This window comes from Myotis daubentonii, chromosome 2 (assembly GCF_963259705.1).
Source record: "Myotis daubentonii chromosome 2, mMyoDau2.1, whole genome shotgun sequence".
NCBI lineage: Eukaryota > Metazoa > Chordata > Mammalia > Chiroptera > Vespertilionidae > Myotis > Myotis daubentonii.
The window spans coordinates 138,548,440-138,572,680 of NC_081841.1; the positions used below are offsets into that span (position 1 = coordinate 138,548,440).

Sequence of the window (24,241 nt, forward strand, 5' to 3'; positions counted from 1 at the left end):
CTCTTTATTCCTCCTCCCATTCTCCACACATCAGAGTGATATTTTTCAAGTATACATTTTTCTCTTAGTAAGGCCCAGTTAACATACAGTAAAGTTCACACTTTTTAGTGTTATAGTGCTATGAGTTTCACGAATACTTAAGTTGCATAACTGTCACCACAATCGATAGAGAACAGTTCTAGCTCCCCTAAAATCTCCCCCAAGACACTTTGCCGTCAAATCCTCCTCCTACTGCCAAACCCCCACTGACCTGATTTCTGTACTTACAGATTTGCCTTTTCCAGAATGTCATATAAATGGAATCACACAGCATGTGGTCTTTTGAGTCTGGTTTCTTTCATTTAATATAATGTACTTGAGAATCATTTATGTTGTGTGTACCAGTAGTTTGTTTCTTTTTATTGCCAAGTAGTAAGTAGCCTATTTTGTGAATGAACAAAATGTTGTTTATCTAGTCACAAGTTGATAGATATTTGGATAGTTTCCAATTTGGGGCAATAGTGAATAAGGCTGCTATGAGCGTTTTGTAGAGGTTTTCAAAAGAACGTAAGTTTTCCCCTGGCCAGGTGGCTCAGTTGGTTGGAGTGTCATGCCATATACCAAAAGGTCACAGATTTGACCCCTGGTCAGGACACACACAGGAGGCAACCTATTTATGTTTCTCTCTCACATCAATGTCTCTCTCTCTCTCTCAAATCAATGAAAAAATATATATCCTTGGGTGAGGAGTAAAATAAATAAACAAACAAACAAACATAAGTTTTTGCTTCACTTGGGTGAATACCTAGGAATCGCATTTTTATGTCATGTGATAAAACTGCCAAACTGTTTTCCAAAATGGCAATACCATTTTGCATACCTGTCAGCAATGAATGAGAGTTCCAGTTGCTCTTCCTCTTTTCTAGTACTTGGTACTGTCAGTTTTTGCCATTCTAATTGGTGTGTAGTGACATCTCATTATGATTTTTAATTTGAATTTTCCCTAGTTCCTGATGATGTTGAGCATCTTTTCATGTGTATCTTCTTTAGTGAAATGTCTCTTCAGATCTTCTGCCTACTTTTTGAATTGGGTTATTTGCTTTCTTTTTAGTGAGTTTTGAGTGTTCTTTATGTACTAGTATTCTAGATACAACTTCAGTATCAGATATATGTTTTCCACAGATTTTCTCCCATTTTGATAAAAGGAAAATCCCCTATGTTTTCTTCTAGGACTTTTATATTTTACATTTATGCTTCATGTTGACTTAATTTTTTTATATGGTACAAAGTGTGGGGTGAGGCTCATTGTTTTGCATGGGGATATTTGTTTTAGGACCATTTGCTGAAAAGACTGTCCTTTCTCCATTGAATTATTTGAACCTATGCTGAAAATCAGCTGACCACATATGTGTGGGACTATTTGGGGATTTATGTTCCATTCCATTGATCTATGTGTCCATCCCTTTACCAATACCATACTTTCTTAATTACTTTCTAGCATTGTACTTTATATTTATCTTAAAATCAGTTAGTATAGATCCTCCAACTTGGTGGGGATCAGTGGGTGAAAAATTACTAAGAAGACATCAGAGTTAAGGGAAAAATCTGACAAAATTCGCCTAACTGGATTCTTGCTGAAGGCAGCCAGAGTGAGTGATCAGACATCACGGCAGAGATGATGGAGGATCAGGAACCCAGTCAAATTTCGAGGACATGGGATTTGGCTTAAGCTTATATGGCACTATTCTTACTAAAATTGGACAACGCAGAGAAAACTTTTGGAAGTCCAAAAGTTAGGGTCTAGTTGTAAAGAGTCTAACCAGAATTTGGTTAGAAAGAGAATCTTTGTCATCATCCATACTGATAGCTCTACTTCATTAAGTTTCATTGCTGTAATACCACAATTTATTCATCTGTTCTTTATTGATGCGCATTTAGGTTTTTTCCAATTTTTTACTTTTAAAAATAGTGGGCTATGCACTGGCTGTGTGGTTCAGTTGGTTGGAGCGTCACCCCGTACACTGGAAGATCGCAGGTTCGATTCCTGGTCAGGGCACATAGCTAGGTTTTGGGTTGAGTAACATTACCAAATTGTTTCCCAAAGTGGTTAATTCAGCAGCATAAAAGAAGTCCCAGGGCTCTGCATCCTCATCTAGTCTTGTAGGAGTTTTTTTCTTGTGGTTTTATACTACCTTTGCCTGTTTTCTAGTAAGTTTAAATATCTTTTTATATGTCATAGTTTACTCTTCTGATAATTGTCTGTTTATATCTTTTGCAATTTTTTCTTGGTTGGTAGGAGTTTTATTTCTCCTCATTTGTTTAAGTAGTGTTCCTTAAATATTCCAAATGTATATAAAAGTGCTTAGGATCTTGTCTGGCACATAGGAAGAATTTTATTGGACTGTAAAAAAAAAAAAAAGAAATTCCTAGGAAAATGGTAAAGGAAATACCAGGATGATAGCTAGGCACAGACCTAGGGACCAATCACTGCAGATTAGAAAAGATGAGAAGATTTCAGGAGAGATGCCTCCAAGAAAGTGATAAATCCAATATATTTGAACATATTTAGAGATTTTTGACAATTAGGAACTTTGAGTATGAATTTGTGCTAAGTGAAAAACTAAACCAACAACAAAACATGATAATTATTAGCTACATGAAAAGAAAAAATTATACAGAAAAGAGAAAGCAATAACAGCAAAAATAAGACATATCTCAGCTATGAATAGCATTTATCTTCTATATATATAAAACCCTAATATGCAAATTGTCCCCTCAGAAGTTCGACCGAGAGCCTAGGAGTTTGATTGCTCATTATGACATGTGCTGACCACCAGGGGACAGCGCGGAATGAAGGAAGGCCCTGGCCAGCAGCCAGAGGCCCCAGTCAGCCCTGATTGCTGGCTAGGCCTAGGGACCCTACCTGTGCACGAATTTTGTGGACTGGGCCTCTAGTATAATCATCCTATCTAATAAAAGAGAAACATGGTAATTAGCCGTACCTCCGCTACCCTTCCCATTGGCTAATCAGGGCGATATGCAAATTAACTGCCAGCCAAGATGGCGGCTGGCAGCCAGGCAGCATGAAGCGAACATGAGGCTTCCTTGCTTCAGTGACGGAGGACTCCACCGTTCCCCGCTTGCCGCTGCTGGCCTCTGAGCTTGCAGTTTGAAACATTGTTACAAATATAGAAGCTAAACAAAACCCCAGAAACCTGCTTTCAGCCAGCCAGGATCTCAGAGCTGGAGTTGAAACAGTGTTTCGATTATAGAACCCAAACAAACCAGATACCTGCTTTCAGCAGCAGAGGCTTTAGAGCTGGAGTCAAGCCTCAGAGCTAAAGCTGGCCCAGAATTTAAAAAAAAGAAAAAAACGAGTGGTTGGGAGCTTCAATCACCCGCCAGCCTGAAAACAGCCCTCAGCCCCTCACCCAGACTGGCCAGGCACCCCAGTGGGGACCCCCACCCTGAAGGGTGTGTGACCAGCTGCAAACAGCCATCATCCCCTCACTCAGGCTGGCCAGGCACCCCAGTGGGGACCCCTACCCTGATCCAGGACACCCTTCAGAGCAAACCAGCCGGCACCCACCCGTGCAACAGGCCTCTACCCTATATAGTAAAAGGGTAATATGCCTCCCAGCACCGGGATCAGCGGAGCCGCGAGGCCTGACACGGGGCAGCGTCCAAACCCCCTGATCGCCCTGTGGCTCTGTGTGTGACAGGGGGCGGGGCCACAACCTCCCTATCCACCCTTCTCTGTTCGTGACAGGGGAAGGCGCCCAAACCCCCTGATCAGCCCTGCTCTGTGCCTGATAGGGGGGAGCTCCCCAACCCCCTGATCGCCCTGCGGCTCTGTGTGTGACAGGGTGCGGCACCCCAAACCCCTGATCGACCCTGCTCTGTGTGTGACAGGGTGCGGCGCCCCAACCGCACCCCCCCCCCCCACGGGCCCTGCTCTGTGTGTGACGGGGTAGAGCCATAACCTCCCCATCAGCCCTGCCCTGAGTGTGAGAGTGGTGGCACCCCAACCCCCTGATCGGCCCTGCTCTGTGGGTGATAGAGGGCAGCGCCCCAACCCCCCGATGGGCCCTGCTCTATGCATGACAGGGGGCAGCGCCCCAACCCCCTGATTGGCCCTGCTCTGTGCGTGACAGGGGGTGGCGCCGCAACCTCCCCATCGACCCTGCCTTGAGTGTGACGGGACGGTGCCCCAACTCCCCAATCGGCCCTACCCTGATCATGACTGAGGGTGGCATCAGAACCTCCCGATCGCCCTGCTCTGTGCATGACGAGGTGGCGCCCCAACTCCCCAATCGGCCCTGCTCTGAGCCCGACCAGGGGCTGCACCTAGGGATTGGGCCTGCCCTCTGCCACCTGGGAGCAGGCCTAAGCCAGCAGGTCGTTATCTCCCGAGGGGTCCCAGACTGCAAGAAGGGACAAGCCGGGCTGAGCACCCCCCCCTTCGAGTGCACAAATTTTTGTTCACCGGGCCTCTAGTCTATATATATAAAAGCCTAAGCGACCCTTATGAGTGAACAACTGGTCAACCAGTTGCTGTGATGTGCACTGACCACCAGGGGGCTCAACGCAGGAGCTGCCCCCTGGTGGTCAGTGCACTTCCATAGCCAACCTCTCGTGCCCCCTCTCCCCGTCAGGCCGGTCCCGATCGGCCCCGATCAGCTCCTATCAGTACTGGGCGAGATGCCCCCATTGGCCCAGATTGTTGGCCAGTCCGAGGGACCCCACCTGTGCACGAATTCATGCACCAGGCTTCTAGTAATAATATAAGCACTGGATGTTAATCTAACCAACATTTTCATATAAATATTAGAGGCCCAGTGCATGGATTCGTGCACCAGTGGGGTCTCTTGGCCTGGCCTGTGCCCTCTCGCAACCCAGGATCCCTTGGGGGATGTCCAAGAGCCAGTTGCAGCCCAATCCCCACAGACCAGGCTGAGGGACCCCACTGATGCACGAATCCATGCACCAGGTCTCTGGTATGCATATAAGATCTTTGGTTAATCTCTTCCTGTTCCCCTCTTCCCTCTGAGATTCATCAGTCTGTTACATGTTTCCATTTCTGTGGTTTCCGCTCCTGTGTTGAACGTCTGCCCCCTGGTGGCCAGTGTGTGTCATAGCTACTGGCCTGTCAGCTGGTCGTTTAGGCTTTTATATATATACTAGAGGCCCGGTGCACAAAAATTTGTGCACTCGGGGGGGTCCCTCAGCCCGGCCTATTGCCTCTTGCAGTCTGGGACCCCCCGGAGGATGTCCACCTGCTGGCTTAGGCCCGCTCCCTGGGGAATTGGGCCTAAGATGGTAATCAGACATCCCTCTGGCAGCCCGGCAGCTCTCAGGGGATGTCCACTTGCCAGCGGGGGGCAGACCTAAGCTGCAGTCTGCTGGGGTCCAACCCCAGCAGGTCCAGGGGTCCCCAAAGGTGTGGACGGAGTCGGCGAAGAAGGAAGGACATGGAGACAGCGTTCAGTTGATCAGCAGCCTAACCAGGATCTCTAGCCAGGATCTCCAGCCAAGTTCTGGTCTGGATCTCCAGAGAGGTTCTGGTTAGGATCTCCAGCCAGGTTCTGTCTGAGATCTCCGGCCAGGTTCAGTCACCAGGTTCTAGTCAGGTTCTCTTGCCATATTTCTGTAGTCAGGTTCAGTCCAGGATCTTTTGCCATGTTCTCTCCAGCGAAGTTCTTCTGTCTCCAGGCTCCGTGTAGGTTCTGTCTTCTGAATTCTGTGTTCTAAGTTCTGAGTGTTTCTGTCTTGTTACAACTGTATTTATACCAGTTGATTCAATTCTATCAATCTCTATTACAAAGGTTAGGGCGTTTCTTATCTCCATTCCAGGGAGTAAAGATTATGTAGCTTAAGCATGACTGTTCGTAGTTAAAGTGATTAATTACCCGCCTGGCACTTAGTTGAGGGGTTTTATTCCCTCCCTAACTTCAGGGGAAAATCCCTACCTGGGGATTCAACCTTTCTCGGAGAGGTGACCTTGGTTAAAACACAGCGCCAAGAAGGTGAGCAAACATATTAAGAACAGTATGCCATATATGCCAGGTCCCTTGAAACAGCAAGGATGGACCAGCTCCTGGCAAATTCCCCCTTTTTTATTTTTTAAAAGCAAGCATTAAAAAGAAAAACCTCAAATGCTCTCTTATATCCATTTTAAGAGTAGGATTGGTGCTTTCCGCTATTACCTGAGTCCTGATCTATCACCTCAGGGAGAGCTTGCCAATCCTGCACTTTCCCGGGGTGGGAAGGCTGCAGTGGGGTTAAGGATAAGGCTCCTTGGGCCTACCTTCTCCCATGCCATTACATTTACCTTTCCTTCCTCAGAAAAGCATGGTCATACTTCTTGTATAAAACGTTCTGTCTGACTGGGAGTAACCTTAATTCCTCTGCTAGCAAGCATATATGTTAAAAGATCAATACAGAGTCTTTTTTCTTTAGACTCAGTATGGCACATCTTCTTAATCTAAAGATCAATACAGAGTCTTCTTTCTTTGGACTCAGTATGGCACATCTTCTCAATCTAAGGATCAATACAGAGTCTTCTTTCTTTGGACTCAGTATGGCACATCTTCTCAATCTAAGTTCTGTACTATCCACCTTCTTACCCTACTTATCCTCTATAGGGGGGTCTGTAGCACCCTGGTGGAGTCCTATCCGTCCCGAGTGTGGGGGTTCTCAGTGGGGGGGGCGGGGGGGCTTACCTAGGGGAATCCTTTTCCAGGGGTTCCCAAAGGTGTGGACGGAGTCGGCGAAGACTATCCACCCTTTTCCTATGGTGGAGTCCTATCCATCCCGAGTGCGGGGCGCTTACCTAGGGGTCCCTGTTCGGGCGCCATATGCCGGGGTCCAACCCCAGCGGGTCCAGGGGTCCCCAAAGGTGTGGACGGAGTCGGCGAAGAAAGAAGGACACGGAGACAGCGTTCAGTTGATCAGCAGCCTAGCCAGGATCTCCAGCCCGGATCTCCAGCCAAGTTCTGGTCTGGATCTCCAGAGAGGTTCTGCTTCAGATCTCCAGCCAGGTTCTGTGGCCATGTTCCCTTGCTAGGTTCTTCAGCCAGGTTCTGTCCAGGTACTCCAGCCAGGTTCAGTCACCAGGTTCTAGTCAGGTTCTCTTGCCAATTTCTGTAGTCAGGTTCAGTCCAGGATCTTTTGCCATGTTCTCTCCAGCGAAGTTCTTCTGTCTGTAGGTTCTGTGTAGGTTCTGTCTGTAGGTTCTCTCTTCTTAAGTTCTGTCTCTCTCTGTCTTGTTACATCTGTATTTATACCAGTTGTGATTCAATCCTATCAATCTCTATTACAAAGGTTAGGGCATTTCTTATCTCCATTCCAGGGAGTAAAGATTATGCAGCTTAAGCATGATTGTTTGTAGTTAAAGTGATTAATTACCCGCCTGGCACTTAGTTGAGGGGTTTTATTCCCTCCCTAACTTCAGGGGAAAATCCCTACCTGGGGATTCAACCTTTCTCGGAGAGGTGACCTTGGTTAAAACACAGCGCCAAGAAGGTGAGCAAACATATTAAGAACAGTATGCCATATATGCCAGGTCCCTTGACAGCAAGGATGGACCGGCTCCCGGCAGCAGTCAGACATCCTTAGCGCTGCTGAGGAGGCAGGAGAGGCTCCCACCACCACCGCTGTACTGGCAGCCATCAGCCTGGCTTGTGGCTGAGCAGAGCTCCTCCCATGTGAGAGCGCCCTGACCACCAGAGGGCAGCTCCTGCATTGAGCGTCTGCCCCCTGGTGATCAGTGTGTGCATAGTGACCAATCATTCCCAGTCCTTCTGCTGTTAGGGTCAGTTTGCATATTACCCTTTTACTATATAGGATAGAGGCCTGGTGCACGGGTGGGGGCCACCTGGTTTGCCCTGAAGGGTGTCCCGGATCAGGGTGGGGGTCCCGCTTGGGTGCCTGGCCAGCCTGGGTGAAGGGCTGATGGCTATTTGCAGCTGGTCACACCCCCTTTAGGGTGGGGGTCCCCACTGGGGTGCCTGGCCAGTCTGGGTGAGGGGCTGAGGGCTGTGTTCAGGCTGGCGAGTGACTGAAGCTCCCAACCTCTCCTTTTTTTCTTTTTTTTCTTATTCTGTGATTTATTTACCTTCTATGGCTGTCACTGGAACTGAGAGCCGGCTTTAGCTCTGAGGCTCAGCTGCAGCTCTGAGACCTCAGCTGCTGAAAGCAGGTATCTGGGTTTGTTTGGCTTCTATAATTGCAACATTGTTTCTTAGAGTGCAGCTCATAGGCCGGCAGTGGCAGGCGGGGAACCTTGGCTTCCTCCATCACTGGAGCAAGCAAGCCTCATGTTCACTTCAGCTGCCTGGCTGCCGGCCGCCATCTTGGTTGGCAGTTAATTTGCATATCGCCCTGATTAGCCAATGGGAAGGGTAGCAAAGTTACAGTTAATTACCATGTTTGTCTATTATTAGCTAGGATAGCTATTGAGAGTGGGAAAAACAAGGTTGGGCAGGGAAGGTGTGTATGAAAACATGTTATAAACTCTCATCTTCCATGGTGGGAAGTCAATAAATGATCCCTAAAACTAAAACATCATAAAACTAAGTACCATAAGGAGGAAGGTGAATACCAAAGAAACAGCATAAAAGTTGACCGTGTCTCTGGAAGCAGGAAATGAGGGATAAGAGGAGTAAAGGGACTGATTGCTTTTTCTTTCAGCTTGTGTGACTCCTTAATCTATGCTCGTGTAGGTCTCTGATGTAAATTCAGTTTTTTAAAGTAAATAGAATCCAACCATCTGACAGTTAGAAACTAATGCTTATCAGCCTTTTATTAAGGAAATCAATAGAAACTATAAAGGCTACTCTCCTGGTGGCTTAATGATGGTGCAACTTTTGTTTAATGCAGACAGGGAGAGATTTACTGCTTTCTCCCAATTGTTTTTCTTCTAGCTAAGTGTTAGCTTTTTTTCAGTCACAGGCCTTAGCTCTTTAAATACAAATTAATGACTCTTGATTGAAAGTAGTACTCTGTTTTTTTAACTTTAAGTAATTTCAAAGATTTGGTATTAGCATGATTGCAGGGTATAGAAGATTGTTAACTAGTACTTAACAGATGTATATCAAGTTACATTGCTAGGAGTAAATTTTTTAATGTAATTTCATCTTCCCTCTGAAAATGTTCTTGGTACCTTTGCCTGACAGTTTATACCTCCTCCTAATCTTGGCACTGTTCATGTAAGCTGTCCCCAGTCTTCAGGGGAACAATGCTGTGAACACTGCAGTACGGACTTCCCTTCATCATTAGTAAACTAATCCATAAATATAGTTTATACCTGACTTTGAAATCCACCTGGATTATAAATATAATGGAACTTTACCGAGCCTCCATCCTTTCAACAGTATTGGAACATTTAAAATGGATAGACAAAGATTTGGCCAAGTTGGGAGGGAAATCTGACCACGGTTTTTTACTTCCTTAATATAATCATATGTTTTGAGCTGATTTATTTTCACATCAGTAAACATCAATTCTGATTATTTTTCAAAGTGCTTACAATTATCACCACCACTACCACCACCCTTAGTATCTTTTAAATACTTTATAGCCGCAAATTGCCTTTTCTAATAGTGAAAATATTTTTTAGCAGCAAGAGTAAAATTCTTGCTTTCTCTTCTTGAAATAGACATGATCATTATTGAATTTTCTCATCCTCTTTATGTCTAAATTAATTTGCACAGTGAAAGAAAAGAAAAATATAGAAAAAAGATAATTAAAGTAAATGAACTTACTTTGCTTTCACGGGCAGTTTAAACGTGCTAATGGCAGTAGCTTAACTTAATACTAATAGTTATGAAAATAGTTCCTGTTAGCGGCAAGCCAAAAAGCTAGGCAGCTCTACCCATCCCAACTGCTTCAATAATTGGTCATTTTTGGCAAAGAGCCTGGGTCTATAAATAATTCAATCTACTTCAACGAGTTCTTAGCAGCAGGAACTGTCAAAAATGATATATGATGCAAAACTTTATCCAAGATTGACCTTATATCCCAGGCAACATTTCCAATGCAGGCAGTGCCTGACTTAGTTAGGATAAGCATGTTCATTTTGTACAAACGGCCATCTGGGGACAGCCAATCCAGCTGGGAGGTCAGATCACCATAGTAACTCTCCCGTCTTGCCCTCTGCTGTCTCTGCACATTATCTCCCCTTCCCCTGGCCCTTCTGTCCCTGGCACCACTCCTTGCCTAGCTCTGCAGTTCACACCTGGCCTTGGGCCTGTGATTCCCACCCTGGAATTCTTTCCAAGTCCTTAAAAGGGCTGTGTTTGTGATTTTTGTTTTATTTTGTTTTCCAAAAAATAACTTCCCTCTTTATGCTGGGGGTTCCTCATCTCTTTAAGCTCTGTCCCCAGTGCTTTGCATTATGTCTGGTGCACAGTAAGCTCAGCCATGGTTGATGAATATGTAGGAGAGATTTTGAGTTTTTCAGGTGTCCCTACTCAAAAACTTTCAGCTGCAAATGTGAAATTAAACAACCATGCTTCTTATTTTTGTAAACTGCATGTGATAAACTCAGTGTGGACATTTTTGATGTATCATTCTAATCATAATTTATAAGAAGATTAGATGGACAGAAATCTTTAAAAGGATGGGTTCTGTATAGGGGAAGTTGCTGTTTTTTTAAGAGACAGTAGTAGCCCAGATTTTGTAAAATGGGGCTATTTTTAAAACTGTTTTGCCGTAGGGCCAGCTCAAGTAGGAGATCGTAGATTTGAGCCAGAAAAGCATGCATTTGAAAGCCATCTCCATTACTCTACAGCTATTAGTACATGTCCTCAAGCAAACCACCACATGATTATATCACTTCTATAAGCTTCAGCTTCCTCATCTCTCAAATAAGAATCCTAAGAGTTCTGCTTCAAGCTATTGATAACTTCATTCCACTTTTAATAGGATTTGTGCTTTTGTTGTTGTTGTCCCTATATTGGTATCATGTACTAATTTAATACTCTGTTCATGGCATGACTATTTGCAGATGTTACCCCTCCACATACATCTGGTTATATAGAAGTCACTGATCTTCAATCAAAAAAACTCCGATATATCCCTATTCCCAGGTAATCCATTTCCACTTTTGTTCTTAGTGTGTATGTTAGATTAAAAGAAAAAAGAGTGACTTCTTAACAAGTACTTTGAATAAATGTGTGCTTTCTGCTTCCTTAAATAGAAAGCTCTTTTTTTTTTTTCAGCTACAGTTGGTTTATATCTTGCTGTTCTTCTGCATGTCTTACTGCCGTTTTAATTTTCATTTTGGAAAAATGTTCAAATGTTACATAGGTATAAATCTATCAGCCTTGTAGTCTTCATTTCTCTTTTATTGATTTGTCCTAATGATAAATTTTTCTGTATCTAAAACAGCATTTTTAGTATTATAGAAATTTTCATACTTATTAATTTCATATGTTAGTTTTCTGAGGTAAATGTATTCAAACTATCAAAGTAATTTAAATATCATTTGGCTGATATTCTTTTAAAATATGTTATTGCACAGTAGTGACGGTCGTACCGTGGTCAAAGGATTTCAGAGATTTGGGATGAAACTCAGTGTCAGTCACTGCTTTTATTGTCCAGGGATGGAAGGAAAGCATTCACACTAGCTATACTGAGGATATGAAAGGAAAAGCAATGATGCTCTGTGTCTGAACACAGAGGTCCTCACCAGTAGCCATCCCTCTCTGGATGCCTCCATCCATGACCTCCTTCAACCTGATCATGTACCTGCCTTGATCTCACACCCCCTCCTGACATATACTCCCTCACAGGCGACTGAGCCTTCACAACACTGTGGTTAAAACATCACTTGAAATTCTAAGTGGAGAAGCCTGGAAAGCCTTCCAGTGTCACAGGAAGACCAGAGACACTGGAACATGTCAGAGACCTGGAATATCACCAGATCTCCCTTTTAGCCCCTTCTCCAACTCCCAGAAGAAAATAGCTCAGCATGACAGTACAGAATAACTCAGAAACACAGTTTCCTTTACCCTTGAGTCAGGTTCAAGAAATATGAATAATGAAAACATATGCAAAGAAATAGATTTACTTATTCCAACATATATAAGTATGGCTTCTTGTGTCAGTTTAATGGAAAATGGCCTTTAGTCATTTAGGAAAAGTCTTTATTCCATATTAATTATATGCTTATTAAAATATACTATTAGTGCAAGTTACAAAAGCAAAGAACTTATTTTACATTTCTAAAGCATTAAATAATGTTTTCATTATTTGTCTTAATTTCTGCCTCATTAGCCCTAGCTTTTTATTTCCGTGTTTTTCTCTTTTAACTTTCTCTATAACCTGTATGTTATACCTGCTATAGAAAGAACATCTGGAGAGCAATTGTATATATAACCAGTGCCAGCTGGTCACCATAATTCATTAGAGCTGCACTGTCCAGTAGAAATATATAATCTGAGCCACATATGTAATTTTATACTCCTTAGTAAGCACATTAAAAGAGTAAAAAGAAGTGAAATTAACTTTAACATTGTATTTAACCCAGTGTATATTAAATATTATCATTTTGACATATATTCAATATAAAAATTTAATGAGATAATTTACATTTCTTACTTTCTCTAAGTTTTTGGTATCTAGTGTATATTTTACACTTACAAAACATCTAAATGTGAAGTTGGCACATTTTAAGTGCCATGTGATTCTGTCTGTTCATTGTCAGTATATCTGAGTTTCTCTCGAGATGAACTGCTGTCATATTTTGGCATATATGTAATCCACGGGAGAAACCCATTTGGATTCCAATTTTGTTGCTAAGTACTTAAATTGAGCATTCTGCTGATAGCAGGAATTTTTCATTTGATGGCTAACTTCAAATAATAAAAAATACAGTAAAATTATATGTAACTGCAAGACCAAAATGAATATATCACATTTGCCTTCAGTAAAATTTGAGTATTGTTTCTCAAATTTTTACATTATTTGCATTTGTAAAATGATACTCCCTAGCCCTTGTATGTGGGTGTATGTAAATCTAGGTTTCACTCTACTGTAATTCTATGTTTTTCTTGAAGAACTTGTTATGTATAAGGGGAACGTGTATTATTACTTTTAAAGGTGAAGAGATTCTAAACCTGGTGTACAAATTGTTGTAGAAAAGTAATTTATTCTGCACTTTTTATTGACATGTTGAAGAAATTGCCCTTGTAAATTTCCAGTTTCATGGAGATTTAAATATGCAAGCAGTAGATACAGTGCTCATTGGACGCGCACATCTTGAGTGCTCTTAGAAGAGTTTCAAACATAGTTTCACATGGATAAATTTCATTATTCTTAAGTAGCCATTTACTTCACCATCTGTACCTACTAATTTATTTCCTAAAGTAAATATTTTTTTGGAGAGCACAATAAGTTATATCCTGTATTATATCAAATATTACTTTCTTTGAGTCCTTCTAACACTGCAAAGTAGTTCTGAAACACTTGTTCCCATCCTACTGTTATCATCCTCTTCATATAAACATTTTCTAAGACTTCTGCATTCCAGAATAGCTGGCTTTGTTACACTGTGTTTAAAATCTACAAGGCAGACTGAAAAGAAAAGTCAAAGTAGTCTTGGTTTATTTTTGGTATATTATAAGAATTTCTCTAATACATAGTGTGGTTTTGTGGTTTTATGAGATCAGCAATGATAGTTTATGTTTTTATTATATAGAATGTATCAGATATGTTTAGGGAGCACACAAACTGGTAATTAGGATTTCTAATGTATGTATGTTATATAGATAATAAAGGGAGTATGTCTGCAATTGACTCTTATAGGCAAACGCTGCATTCCTAGAAATGACTGTATATGTACCATAAATATAAAATAAAGGAAATGTATATGTATGAATATATAATACAACTAATATATAAATTCTTTATTATAAATTCTTACAGTTTTCTAAAGTAGGAAAGGCAAAATATCAAATGTAAAGGAAGTTAAAACACATAAACAAAACATCAGTTTCAGCGCTGACCTTATGCTGCATGTTTGTGAAATATGAGTTGGTTTAGAGTTTCTTTCTGACAATGAATACTAATGTCACCTGGGATAAATACAGAAAAAAAAATGTAAATAACCAGTAACTAAATGTGTATTTTTTTACTTACAGATGTATCTGGTGATATCTTTTAATGTGCTTATTATTAGAATTCTTTATAGCAAGTTTAATACACCTAAATCAGGTTAAACTAGCTTCATTACCTAGATTACCAATTGCTTGAATACTGTGATTTCTTTTTCAGATCAGAATTTCTCTCCCCATATACCACATGGATATCTACTATTTCAGACACAGATGCACTGCTAGCTGAGTGGGGCAGAGGTGGTGTTGTTACTGTTGATATGGGAGGTCAAATCAGACTTTGGGAAACTGGACTTGAACATCTGCAGCGCTCACTTATGGAATGGAGAAACATGATTGGACAAGATGACAGACATATGCAGGTACCACTTGAATTGATCTTACCTCTTAAGGGTGTATATTCAAGTATAAATTGAGTTCATGAATATGCACCCTTAAGTGGTAAAATTCTACTTGTGAAAACGTCTAGCCCAACGACTCAAATATAGTTGTTTTAATGGCTAAAATAAATATCAGATCCAGAAAAAGGCAAATCTTACTCATCTAGAATAGTGAAAAAGTAAAATTATGCCTTTTTCTCTGACAGTGCTTAAATATACAGGTTCCTCATAGCACTGCATGTGAATACAATCAACTTTTATATTTTAACCTTAAGCATTAATCATTTTCCAGCACCACCTTTGCATCTCTTCTGACGTGTACTGTCATCATTGTCAGCATCTCCACTTGAGATACTGAGGATCTAAAATGCAGCCTATTTTACAAGGTCAAAACCATTAGACTAGAGAAGATAAACAAAGCTATGCATCTAATAGAGATGTGTTTTTACCAAGTTCCTTATTTGCAGACTAGAGGCCTGGTGCACGAATTTGTATGGGTGGGGTCCCTCGGCCTGGCCAGCGATTGGGGCTGTCTTGCCCAGTCCAAGGGGGAGGGACCACGGAAGGTTGGCCAGCCACGAGAGGTTGGCTGTGGGAGCACACTGACCACCAGGGGGAGCTCCTGCATTTAACATCTGCCCCCTGGTGGTCAGTGCACATCATAGCGACCATTGTTCGGTCAACCGATTGTAACGGTCGCTTAGGCTTCTATATATATAGATAATGCAAGTTTAGCAGTTAGAATAAATAGACCCAACCCTACACTGGAAAGGTGTATGGGAACAGGTGTCCAAAGTGAGAGGAAACCCCAAGACTCCAAAAATGACTCAGTCATCACCTAATCTAGCTGCTGTCTAGAACTAATGTGAATAATGAGGAAGCCTGTGTACCCATAAATACTAAAGCATATCATAAAAGCATTTATTTGTAATTAATTTATTATAATCTTCAGAAGAAAACTTCCTTGTTTACATTTCATTTTTATCCATTAAAAAGAAAGGTAGGTTTCTACCAGCTGTGTTGCTCTGCAAAGAGCCAATTACCGAGATAAGAAATTTCCACAAATTATTCTATTAATACCTGATGAATAATTACTATTTTATTTGGCCATTTTTGTGATTTCCTTAAAGGAGAAATATATATATTTGTGAATAAATAATTCATAGTTCTCTTATATTCTTAAAAGCTGGACGTAAGTAACATTTTGAAGATCACAAGCCAGTATAGGCAAGCAACCTCAAATCCTTTTGGAATGGTATTAATATATTATTTTAATTAAGCTAAAACAAATGTATAGCTCTAAAATAAATATGTCATTAAGTGCAATAGACTTATCACAGCAACAGACTGAATGTTGGTCACTATCCATAACAATAATTAGAAAAGTAATTACCTATGGTTCTGACTTTTTATTATTCTAAACATTAATTTCTTCACCCTTTTAATTAAGCTCCTATTTTCATTACAGTGATTGATACCTAATAGTAAATACTATTGTACTTGAATCTTTTATCTTATTTTTAATTTCTCATGTGTTATAGACATCGAAGGTCATGTTTTTCCTATGGTCAGCATTTGTGGCCTATTAAGTTTATCGTTTACAACAGAACTTTAAAAGGACTTTTACTCATGATTTTGGTAACTGGTGTCGACTACTACAAAAATTAACCCTTATTTGTGTTCAGCTGTGTAGCTTTTCTCTTCCCAGTGTCTTTCCTGACTCTGTTGTGCAGCTCTGTATTCTCAGCTCCTAACGTAATGATTCGTACATAACATGAAATTAATAGGTTTGTTTATGCTCACATTCATATATACTAAATTACACTGGTCATTAAAGCTATTTGATAACAAATGGAATTATTTTAAACTGTCATAAATTATTCATTTGTTTTTATGTAACTGAATACTGAATAGGTATTTGTTGACTATATATGGTTATTAAGTTAGGAATAAACAATTATAGTACCTAACATCTCAAAAATAAAATATTTGGCTGTATTATACAGGGCAATATTTGATCTTCCCCAAACCAACCATTTTCAGCTATCACAGAAATAAGACTTACTTAGTAATAAAGTTACATAATTCAGAATTAAATTGTAGTTCCATTTGGAAAATTAGAATAGATGTTATGTAACATTCTCCTTCCATCTCTGATGTTCCCTGATCCATTTTGGTTCATATTGAAAATGTATACTTATATACAGATTCAAAGAAACAAATTGTCTTTTTGTCTAAACAGATGGGATTCATTGTCCAAATAGTCTGTCGTTGTTTTAATTTTTGGTTATGTCTCTCCTCTTCCTTCTCATTGCTTGGTAAACAATGAGACAGCATATTTAATTGCTCTTACTTAGACCAGTTCATGTTATTATTTACAAGTAGTTTATACAACTAACTCTAAATACGAATTATCCCAGGGGCAACGGTAATAACAAGTAAAACATTTGTCTTTTATAGTTCTCCTCCTGTTCAGTCCTTCAAGCTCTTCCTCATTTATGGATACTTTATTCAACATGGGTCTGCTCCTGATTTAGGAGCTTGATTGGAAGTATTGAGAGAAGATTAGATTCTCCACAACATACTTACCACTTGACTGCCAGCAGCTTCCCTTGTTCCTGGCAGAGTAACCTGATCTCCATCTAGTGGCCAAAAGGACTTACTTTACATTACAGAAATTAAAAGGCCAAGTTTGTTCTCCAGTAGTTTGGGGCAGCGCAGGCTGGTGTGGGAGGTTTACACACCCCTGCTTGGGTGGTTCCTGTTAGTCCTGCGATGCTCTTTAGGTCAGCAGCGAAGGCCAGGCAAATAACCTCCCGTGCCATCCACCACTGTTGACCCCCATCTTTCCCTAATTCCTTTGCCTGGTGTCAAAAGAACTATTATATTTAGATAAACTAAGCCAGTCATGTGCGTTATCTCCATCCTTTATGTTTTTGCTACATTTCAGGCTTCCAGAGTTAATAGCTCTGAAGCCACTATTGCTTTGAATTTTTGTTTTGTTTAATGAATTCATTGATAGTTGTTTTAATGAGTACAACTTGCAAGAGAGTATATATTTAGCCCTGCATATAGAGTGTGTTCATTAATTTTACATGCTTTGATAGGAACATGTGCTTTTCTTATAGTCAACAACTATAACAACAAACTCAAAGCACCACTGTAACTGTCATCCTAAGAGCCCATTATTAAGAATCAATTTTTATTTCTTTTAGACTCCATGTTTTCAAAAGCCTGAATTCATTATAAGCCAAAATTCTTCTGACTACACTTCACAGTATTCTTTATAAAGCATACTTTTTACATATTTTTATTTAGTTTTGGGTTTTTCCCAAAAAGGCTGTTAAAAGCTACACCACAGTTTTCCTCAGAAATCAAGTCCTCTTCTCTAAAAGGCTTCTGGTGGCGATTCTTGTAGCAGCAAAAAGGCTGAAAGGTTGTGGCTTTCAAATGTTGTTTTCTAATTATAGTAAACTAATCAGAAACTAAGTATTTTATATATTGCAGGTAGAATCTCTTTGAGGCCTCTGAATAGTACTATGTACTTAAAAATGGGTAGAGCCATCTGACACAAACGCTGTGGGACTGGAACTTACTCATCCTTTATAGTGTGCCTGGCACACAACAGACACAGTGAATATTTGAAAATTGAGAGAAGCATAGAGAAAATACATGGAAAAGATAGCTAGTTTCTATTAAGCACAACTCATCCTTCCCCCATTTCAAAGAAAATATTCTGGGAATATAAGTAATTGTAGCTTGCTGTACTTAGGTAGCCAAGCCTGGCCTTTTCTGTAACCACTAGTTCAACAGTTAGGAATTTTTAAGGCTTACTCTCAGCTTTGGAAACCACTAGATTACTTAATTGGCTCTCTATTAGTAAATTTAGGTTTTCGCCGTATAGGCTGTTATCTTCAGATCCTCTGTGGAGGTTTGAAATTCTTTATTCTTTTTAAGGAGCATAATCCACTTTTGTACATCGTTCATTGCTCTCATTGGTAACTCTGAAAATACTTAACAATTTGATTCAGTGTATCAATGTTATAGAGTAATATATATTTTGTAGGGCTTTTATATGCACATATGGAAATCATCCTTGGCCCAGAAAGGCAATGCTTTTTATAAAAACTTTTATAATTTCCCACCATATCTCCTAGCAATGTGTCAGTAGAGCTGGTTTTCAGATGGTCTAGCTGTTTGTCTATATAGTAACACTTGGGCAGTGCCTTTAAGAATTTTCCCATTGTTTGTTCCTGTTAGAGAAATCCCAGCCATAGAAGTTCACTTTGATACTAGTTTTAGGTCAGCAGTACCTGACGAAAGCAAAAGAGTCCCTGGAGAGCATGATACCCAGTGGTGTGCTGATGACCTAGCTCTCTGGGGTGAGGTGGGGCAGTTTATAATATTTATCCTTTTCCATGGTGTGCATATTTCCTCCATGGCTGATTTCAAGCTACCAAGTTAACAGTCTGCTCCCAAAAATTCCTGAATATTTAGCAATCATCTCTCAAGCTGGCTCCAGCATGCTACTGGCCTGGTTAAGCCTGTAGCAACCCAGGGAGAATTATGACAGTTACCTAACTGCAAGGCCGTTTAGCAATAAGGCAATGGAAATGTAGAGAAGGAGCAAGAGAGAAGCAAAAAAAAAAAAGAGGAGAAAGGGTATTGAGGACGCAGATAAGGTGGAATATCAATTACCTTTGGGAAATGTTGAAACTTGCCGTTATCCTGCTTACCAATTGGCAATGTTCTTCTTGAACCAGAAATTCAGTTTGAGTAAAGGATTAGAGAGAAGTCTGCCCTCAAGTAGGATGACACTCACGGGTTCATGCGCAGGGGCCACCTTTCTTCTAACCACTGTATCTCAGAGGGACACTGATAGTTGGTTTTTACATTCCTCCAAAGGTCTTGCTTCCATTGGATCACAGCTTTATCAGTAATTGCTAAATATATCCAAAATCAAATCACTTTCTTAAGATAAGCAAGTCAACAAGTGTATGATTTTTAAGTATAAGGAAAACAAATTAATTCTACATTGTATCCTATCTAATAATAGACAAACATGGTAATTGACCGTATCTTCACTACGCCTCCCATTGGCTAATCAGCAAGATATGCAAATTAACCATCAACAAAGATGGCAGCTAATTTGCATACTGCAGGCAGGGCGGGTCAGCGCCATCCTGCCTGCCCTGCTGCTATCCAAGCCTGCTATCTGTGATCTGGGGTGGTGGGTGTCCCATGTGTGACCCGACCTGGGGCAGCTGGGCAGGGCAGCAGCGATCGGCCGGCCCGCCCTGGCATCCCGTGTGTGACCCAACCCAGGGCGAGGGGTGGGACAACATGGCTCCTCTGTCACCCCAGTTTCCTCATCACAGCTCCCTTGGGGGCCTAAGCCTTTATTCGGATATCCCCTGAGGGCTCCCTGGCTGCCAGAAGGATGTCTGACTGCAAGCTTAGGCCTGATCCCCCGGGGAGTGGGCCTAAGTTGACAGGTGGACATCCCCCAGGGGGTCCTGGACTGCAAATGGGCGCAGGCTGGGCTGAGGGATCCCCCCACCCCTGGTGCACAAATTTTTGTGCACCGGGCCTCTAGTCAATTATAAATTGAGATGTCAAATGCAGTGATTATGTTGAATCAATGACTATAGAATTTTTATGGCTCTGAGCTCATAATTTATATACTCATGTAAAGTCAACACATCACAGTGGCAGTAGAAATAAAACCTTGCTGTTATATTTATAGATAGAATTGTAATTTTATTCATAGGCCATATAGCCTATTGTTTAAGCACATAAAGTTTAAAATGGTTAAATCTGGGTTCTAATCCATGTTCTACTTTGTCTGTGATCTTTGCCAATTACTAGTTCTTTCTACACTTGCCTTTCAATTATAATATAAAGATAAAATCATCATGCCTTACAAAGATGTTGTGAAAATGAAATGCATTAATGTCTGGAACAGAGTAAGTACTTAGTAAACAAACAAAAACTTAGGAAAAAGTTAAAAACATGGAATTCAGCTTATATTAGACTATAGAATTCTTTAATGTTTACATGGAAACAAAGCCAAATTAAAATGAAGCCCTGTTACCCAAACACCTAATATTACATTATGACCCAAATGAGTTACATAATTCATAATCTATCCTAGTGTTAAATTTGTGACGTTTGTTTATAATCCTGTTTGGAAAAACTTTTGTTGGCCCCAAAAAGGAATTGAAAAAACTGTGCCTAAACCTGTCAGCTGGAAGAAAAGCAGGAAATCAATGATAGGACAATTTTCAGCAGAGGATTATAGTGTCTAGCCTTATTTAAAAGACAAATTAGAACAGGACCAAAAAACACACAGCAAAATATACATCATCTTTAGCCTGAATCCTGAGAACAGTTAAGAACAAGTCAAATTTGGAGCTATCATTCTCAGTTTTTCTGTATACAGTGTTCTTCTGTTTCTCTTTTTAACATTCTAAAAATATTTCTCTTTTTATTTTCTACTAGAGGCCCCATGCACGAATTTGTGCACCAGTAGGGTCCCTTGACCTGGCCTGTGGGATTGGGCCAAAACTGGCTCTCAGACATTCCCCAAGGGATCCCGGATTATGAGAGGCACAGGCCAGGCCGAGGGACCCCACTGGTGCACAATCGGGGCTGGGGAGGCCGCGGGAGGTTGGCCAGCTGGGGAGGGACTGCAGGAGGATTCCAGGGCATATCCAGCCCATCTCACTCAGTCCCAATTGGCTGGACCCCAGCAGCAAGCTAATCTAATGGTCAGAGCACCTGCCCCCTGGTGGTCAGTGCATGTCAGAGCAGCGGTTGAGCAGCCTTAACATATTATTAGCATATTATGCTTTGATTGGTTGAACAGCCAACCTGACAACCAGACATTTAGCATATTAGGCTTTTATTATATAGGATTTCCTTACAAGGTCAGGCCACCGGTACTATCTCTAACCTCTCTCTTTGAATAGTTTCACCCATCCATTCATTTAATTTACATCTTTGAGCACTCAGTATCCTATATAGTAAAAGACTAATATGCAAATCGACCAAATGGAGGAATGACCATTGCTAGGACGCACACTGACCACCAGGGGGCAGACACTCAATGCAGGAGCTGCCCCCTGGTGGTCAGTGTGCTCCCACAGGGGGAGCGCTGTGAGCGCAGCAATGGTAGCAGGAGCCTCTCCCACTTCCATGGCGGCGCTAAGGATGTCTGACTGACAGGGAGCAGGCCTAAGCTGTCAGTCAGACATCCCCCGAGGGCTCCCGGACTGCAAGAGGGCACAAGCTAGGCTGAGGGCCCTCCCCCCCGATTGTACGAATTTCGTGCACCGGACCTCTAGTTGTGAGGATAAAAAAATAAATAAGGTATAGGTGCAAACCCAGGGAACTTAGAGTCCAGTAAAGCTATAACCAAATAAATTATGGAGCAGTGTGGTGAAGAAAGGTATAAAAGTATGATTAAAAGATCAGAGGGAGCACAGAATAACAACTCTATCTTTAGAAGTGGTTCCAAGATGAATTAGTACCTGAACCCAGTTTTCAAGAAAGGAGGTAGGGACTCCTGACAAACCAAATACATGTGATTCATTTTACTTCTTATCAAAATCCCAGTAAAAGAAAGATAAAGGGTCAAAAAAGGTACAAGGACCAATGGTCCAAAATCCACAAGGACAAAGAGAACTGAAGGCATAACAATGCAGGGTGGCAAGCAACACTTGGGAGAATGGAAAATAGCTGGGTGGGTGTTAACTCAGTTAATGACTGGAAAGAGCTAAAACCCATTTCTGCAGAGGGGAAAGCCAACAAGACTCAAGCTAATTTACTCTGCCAAAGCCCAGAGCAAAGGACTTGAAGACACCATGTACCTTTGAAGGTTGGAGTGCGGATGGCACTCAAAATTGGAAGATTGGTGGAAAGTCTGCATAGAGGCCATTTAGAAATCCAGGTCTTCTCCTCTATCTTAATGCCCATGGGCAACTGGCTCTCCTCTACCTTTATAAAAGACAGGAGCTGTAATGAAGATCTGCACAGCTTCAGGCAGGAGTGAGATAGACAACAAGAAGATAAAGTAAAAATCTGCATCCATATTTATAACCCTTGAGCAGGAGATTGGAAAAATCCTCTTTGGAAATTGACATGCCCAAGAGAAAAAGCTTTTCTTTTTATTTTTTATAATTTTCTTTCACTTGATTGTTGAATTTATTAGGAGTAATACTGGTTAATACAATTATATAGGCTTCGGGGGTACAAATCAAGTCTTCTTCCATCCCCATTTATCCAGCCCTTTTACCCTGTCCTGTCTCCTCCCACCCCCCTTTCTTTCTGCTAACCACCATACTGTTGCCTATCTATGAGGGTTTTGAGGATGTGCGAGTTTTATTTGCTTAACCCCTTCACTTTTTTCACCCAGCCCCCCAACTTTCTCCCCTCTGACAACTGTCAGTCTGTTCTCTGTATCTATGAATCTGTTTCTATTTTGTTTGTTAGTTTATTTTGTTCAATAGATTGCACATAAAAGTGAAATCATACTGTATTTGTCTTTCTCTGACTGGCTAATTTCACTTAGTATAATACACTCCACGTCCATCCATGCTCTTGCAAAAAGTAAGATTTCTTCTTTTTTACAGGTGAGTAGTATTCCATTGTGTAAATGTACCACTGTTTTTTACCTAATTATCTGATGGACACCTGGACCTCTTCCAAATATTGGCTATTATAAATTACGTTGCAGTGAACATAGGGGTGCATATATTCTTTCAAATTCAGGTTTCAGGTTTCTTCAGCTATATTCCCAGAAGTGGAATTACTCAGTCATAAAGCAGTTCCATTTTTAATTTTTTGTGGTAACTCCATACTGCTTTCCACAGTGGCTGCACCAGTCTGCATTCTTACCAACAGTGCACAAGAGTTCCCTTTTTTCCACTTTCTCACCATCACTTGTTGTTTGTTGATTTACTGATGGTAGCCATTCTGAAGGTTTGAGGTGATACATCATTGTAGTTTTAATTTGCATTTCTCTGATGCTAGGTGACATTGAGCATTTTTTCATGTGTCTATGGCCATCTGTATGTCCTCTTGGGAGAAGTGTCTACTCAGTTTTGGATATGCCACTTGTATGGCTAATTGGATCCTACTCTGATGTTATCTCAAGCTGGCCATTGGGTGTGTTTGTTCTGGGGCCTCTTGGGAGGGACTCTGGTGCAGACCAATGTTAGTCGCAGACCAATGTTGTGCCTGTCCCTGGGCAATCTGTTTGGAACTACAAATAGATCCACCGTTTGTGGCTACTTCTACTGGGCCTGGTATGCCTGAGAAGGATCAAGCTGCATCCTAATGCTGGCTTTTACTAGCACCAGGCCCAGTGGCAGGCAAGCAAAAGTCCCAAGGAACTCCAATGTCCTCCACCACCTGCCTCTACCTGCTTGCTGCCTGTTAGGCTCAGTCACTGAAAGAGCCTCTGGCAGTCTTTGAGTTGCATGCAATAGGTTCTCAGTGAGTCACCAGATAGGGGTGAGAGGTGTTCACCAGATTCAAAAAGTTCAAACTTGGTGCCAGTGCTGGGTCTTAGGCCACTCTGAAAATATACCAGGGTGTACCAAGTCTAGATGGCACCTGCTGGATGCACACCTTTGTGGTAGGGCAGGTTTTCTGGGAGTCATTAGGGTGTGGCCAGCAGAAGTTTATCATGCTAAAACAGACCACGATTTGGCCATGTGAAGGGAAGGCTCTGCACCGGTCAGGTATGTGAGGGGAAAATTT

The 24,241-nt window shown here is 41.3% G+C and overlaps 1 protein-coding gene across 1 annotated transcript in view; it reads left to right on the forward strand.

The window, feature by feature from the left end:
* The window catches only part of VWA8 (von Willebrand factor A domain containing 8), a 411,100-nt gene that overhangs the window by 271,202 nt on the left and 115,657 nt on the right, over nt 1-24,241 (forward strand). The window contains exons 36-37 of the mRNA XM_059684720.1: nt 10,988-11,069; nt 14,257-14,458. Of these exons, the coding sequence (XP_059540703.1) occupies nt 10,988-11,069; nt 14,257-14,458 (284 nt within the window). The remainder of the gene's footprint in view (nt 1-10,987; nt 11,070-14,256; nt 14,459-24,241) is intronic.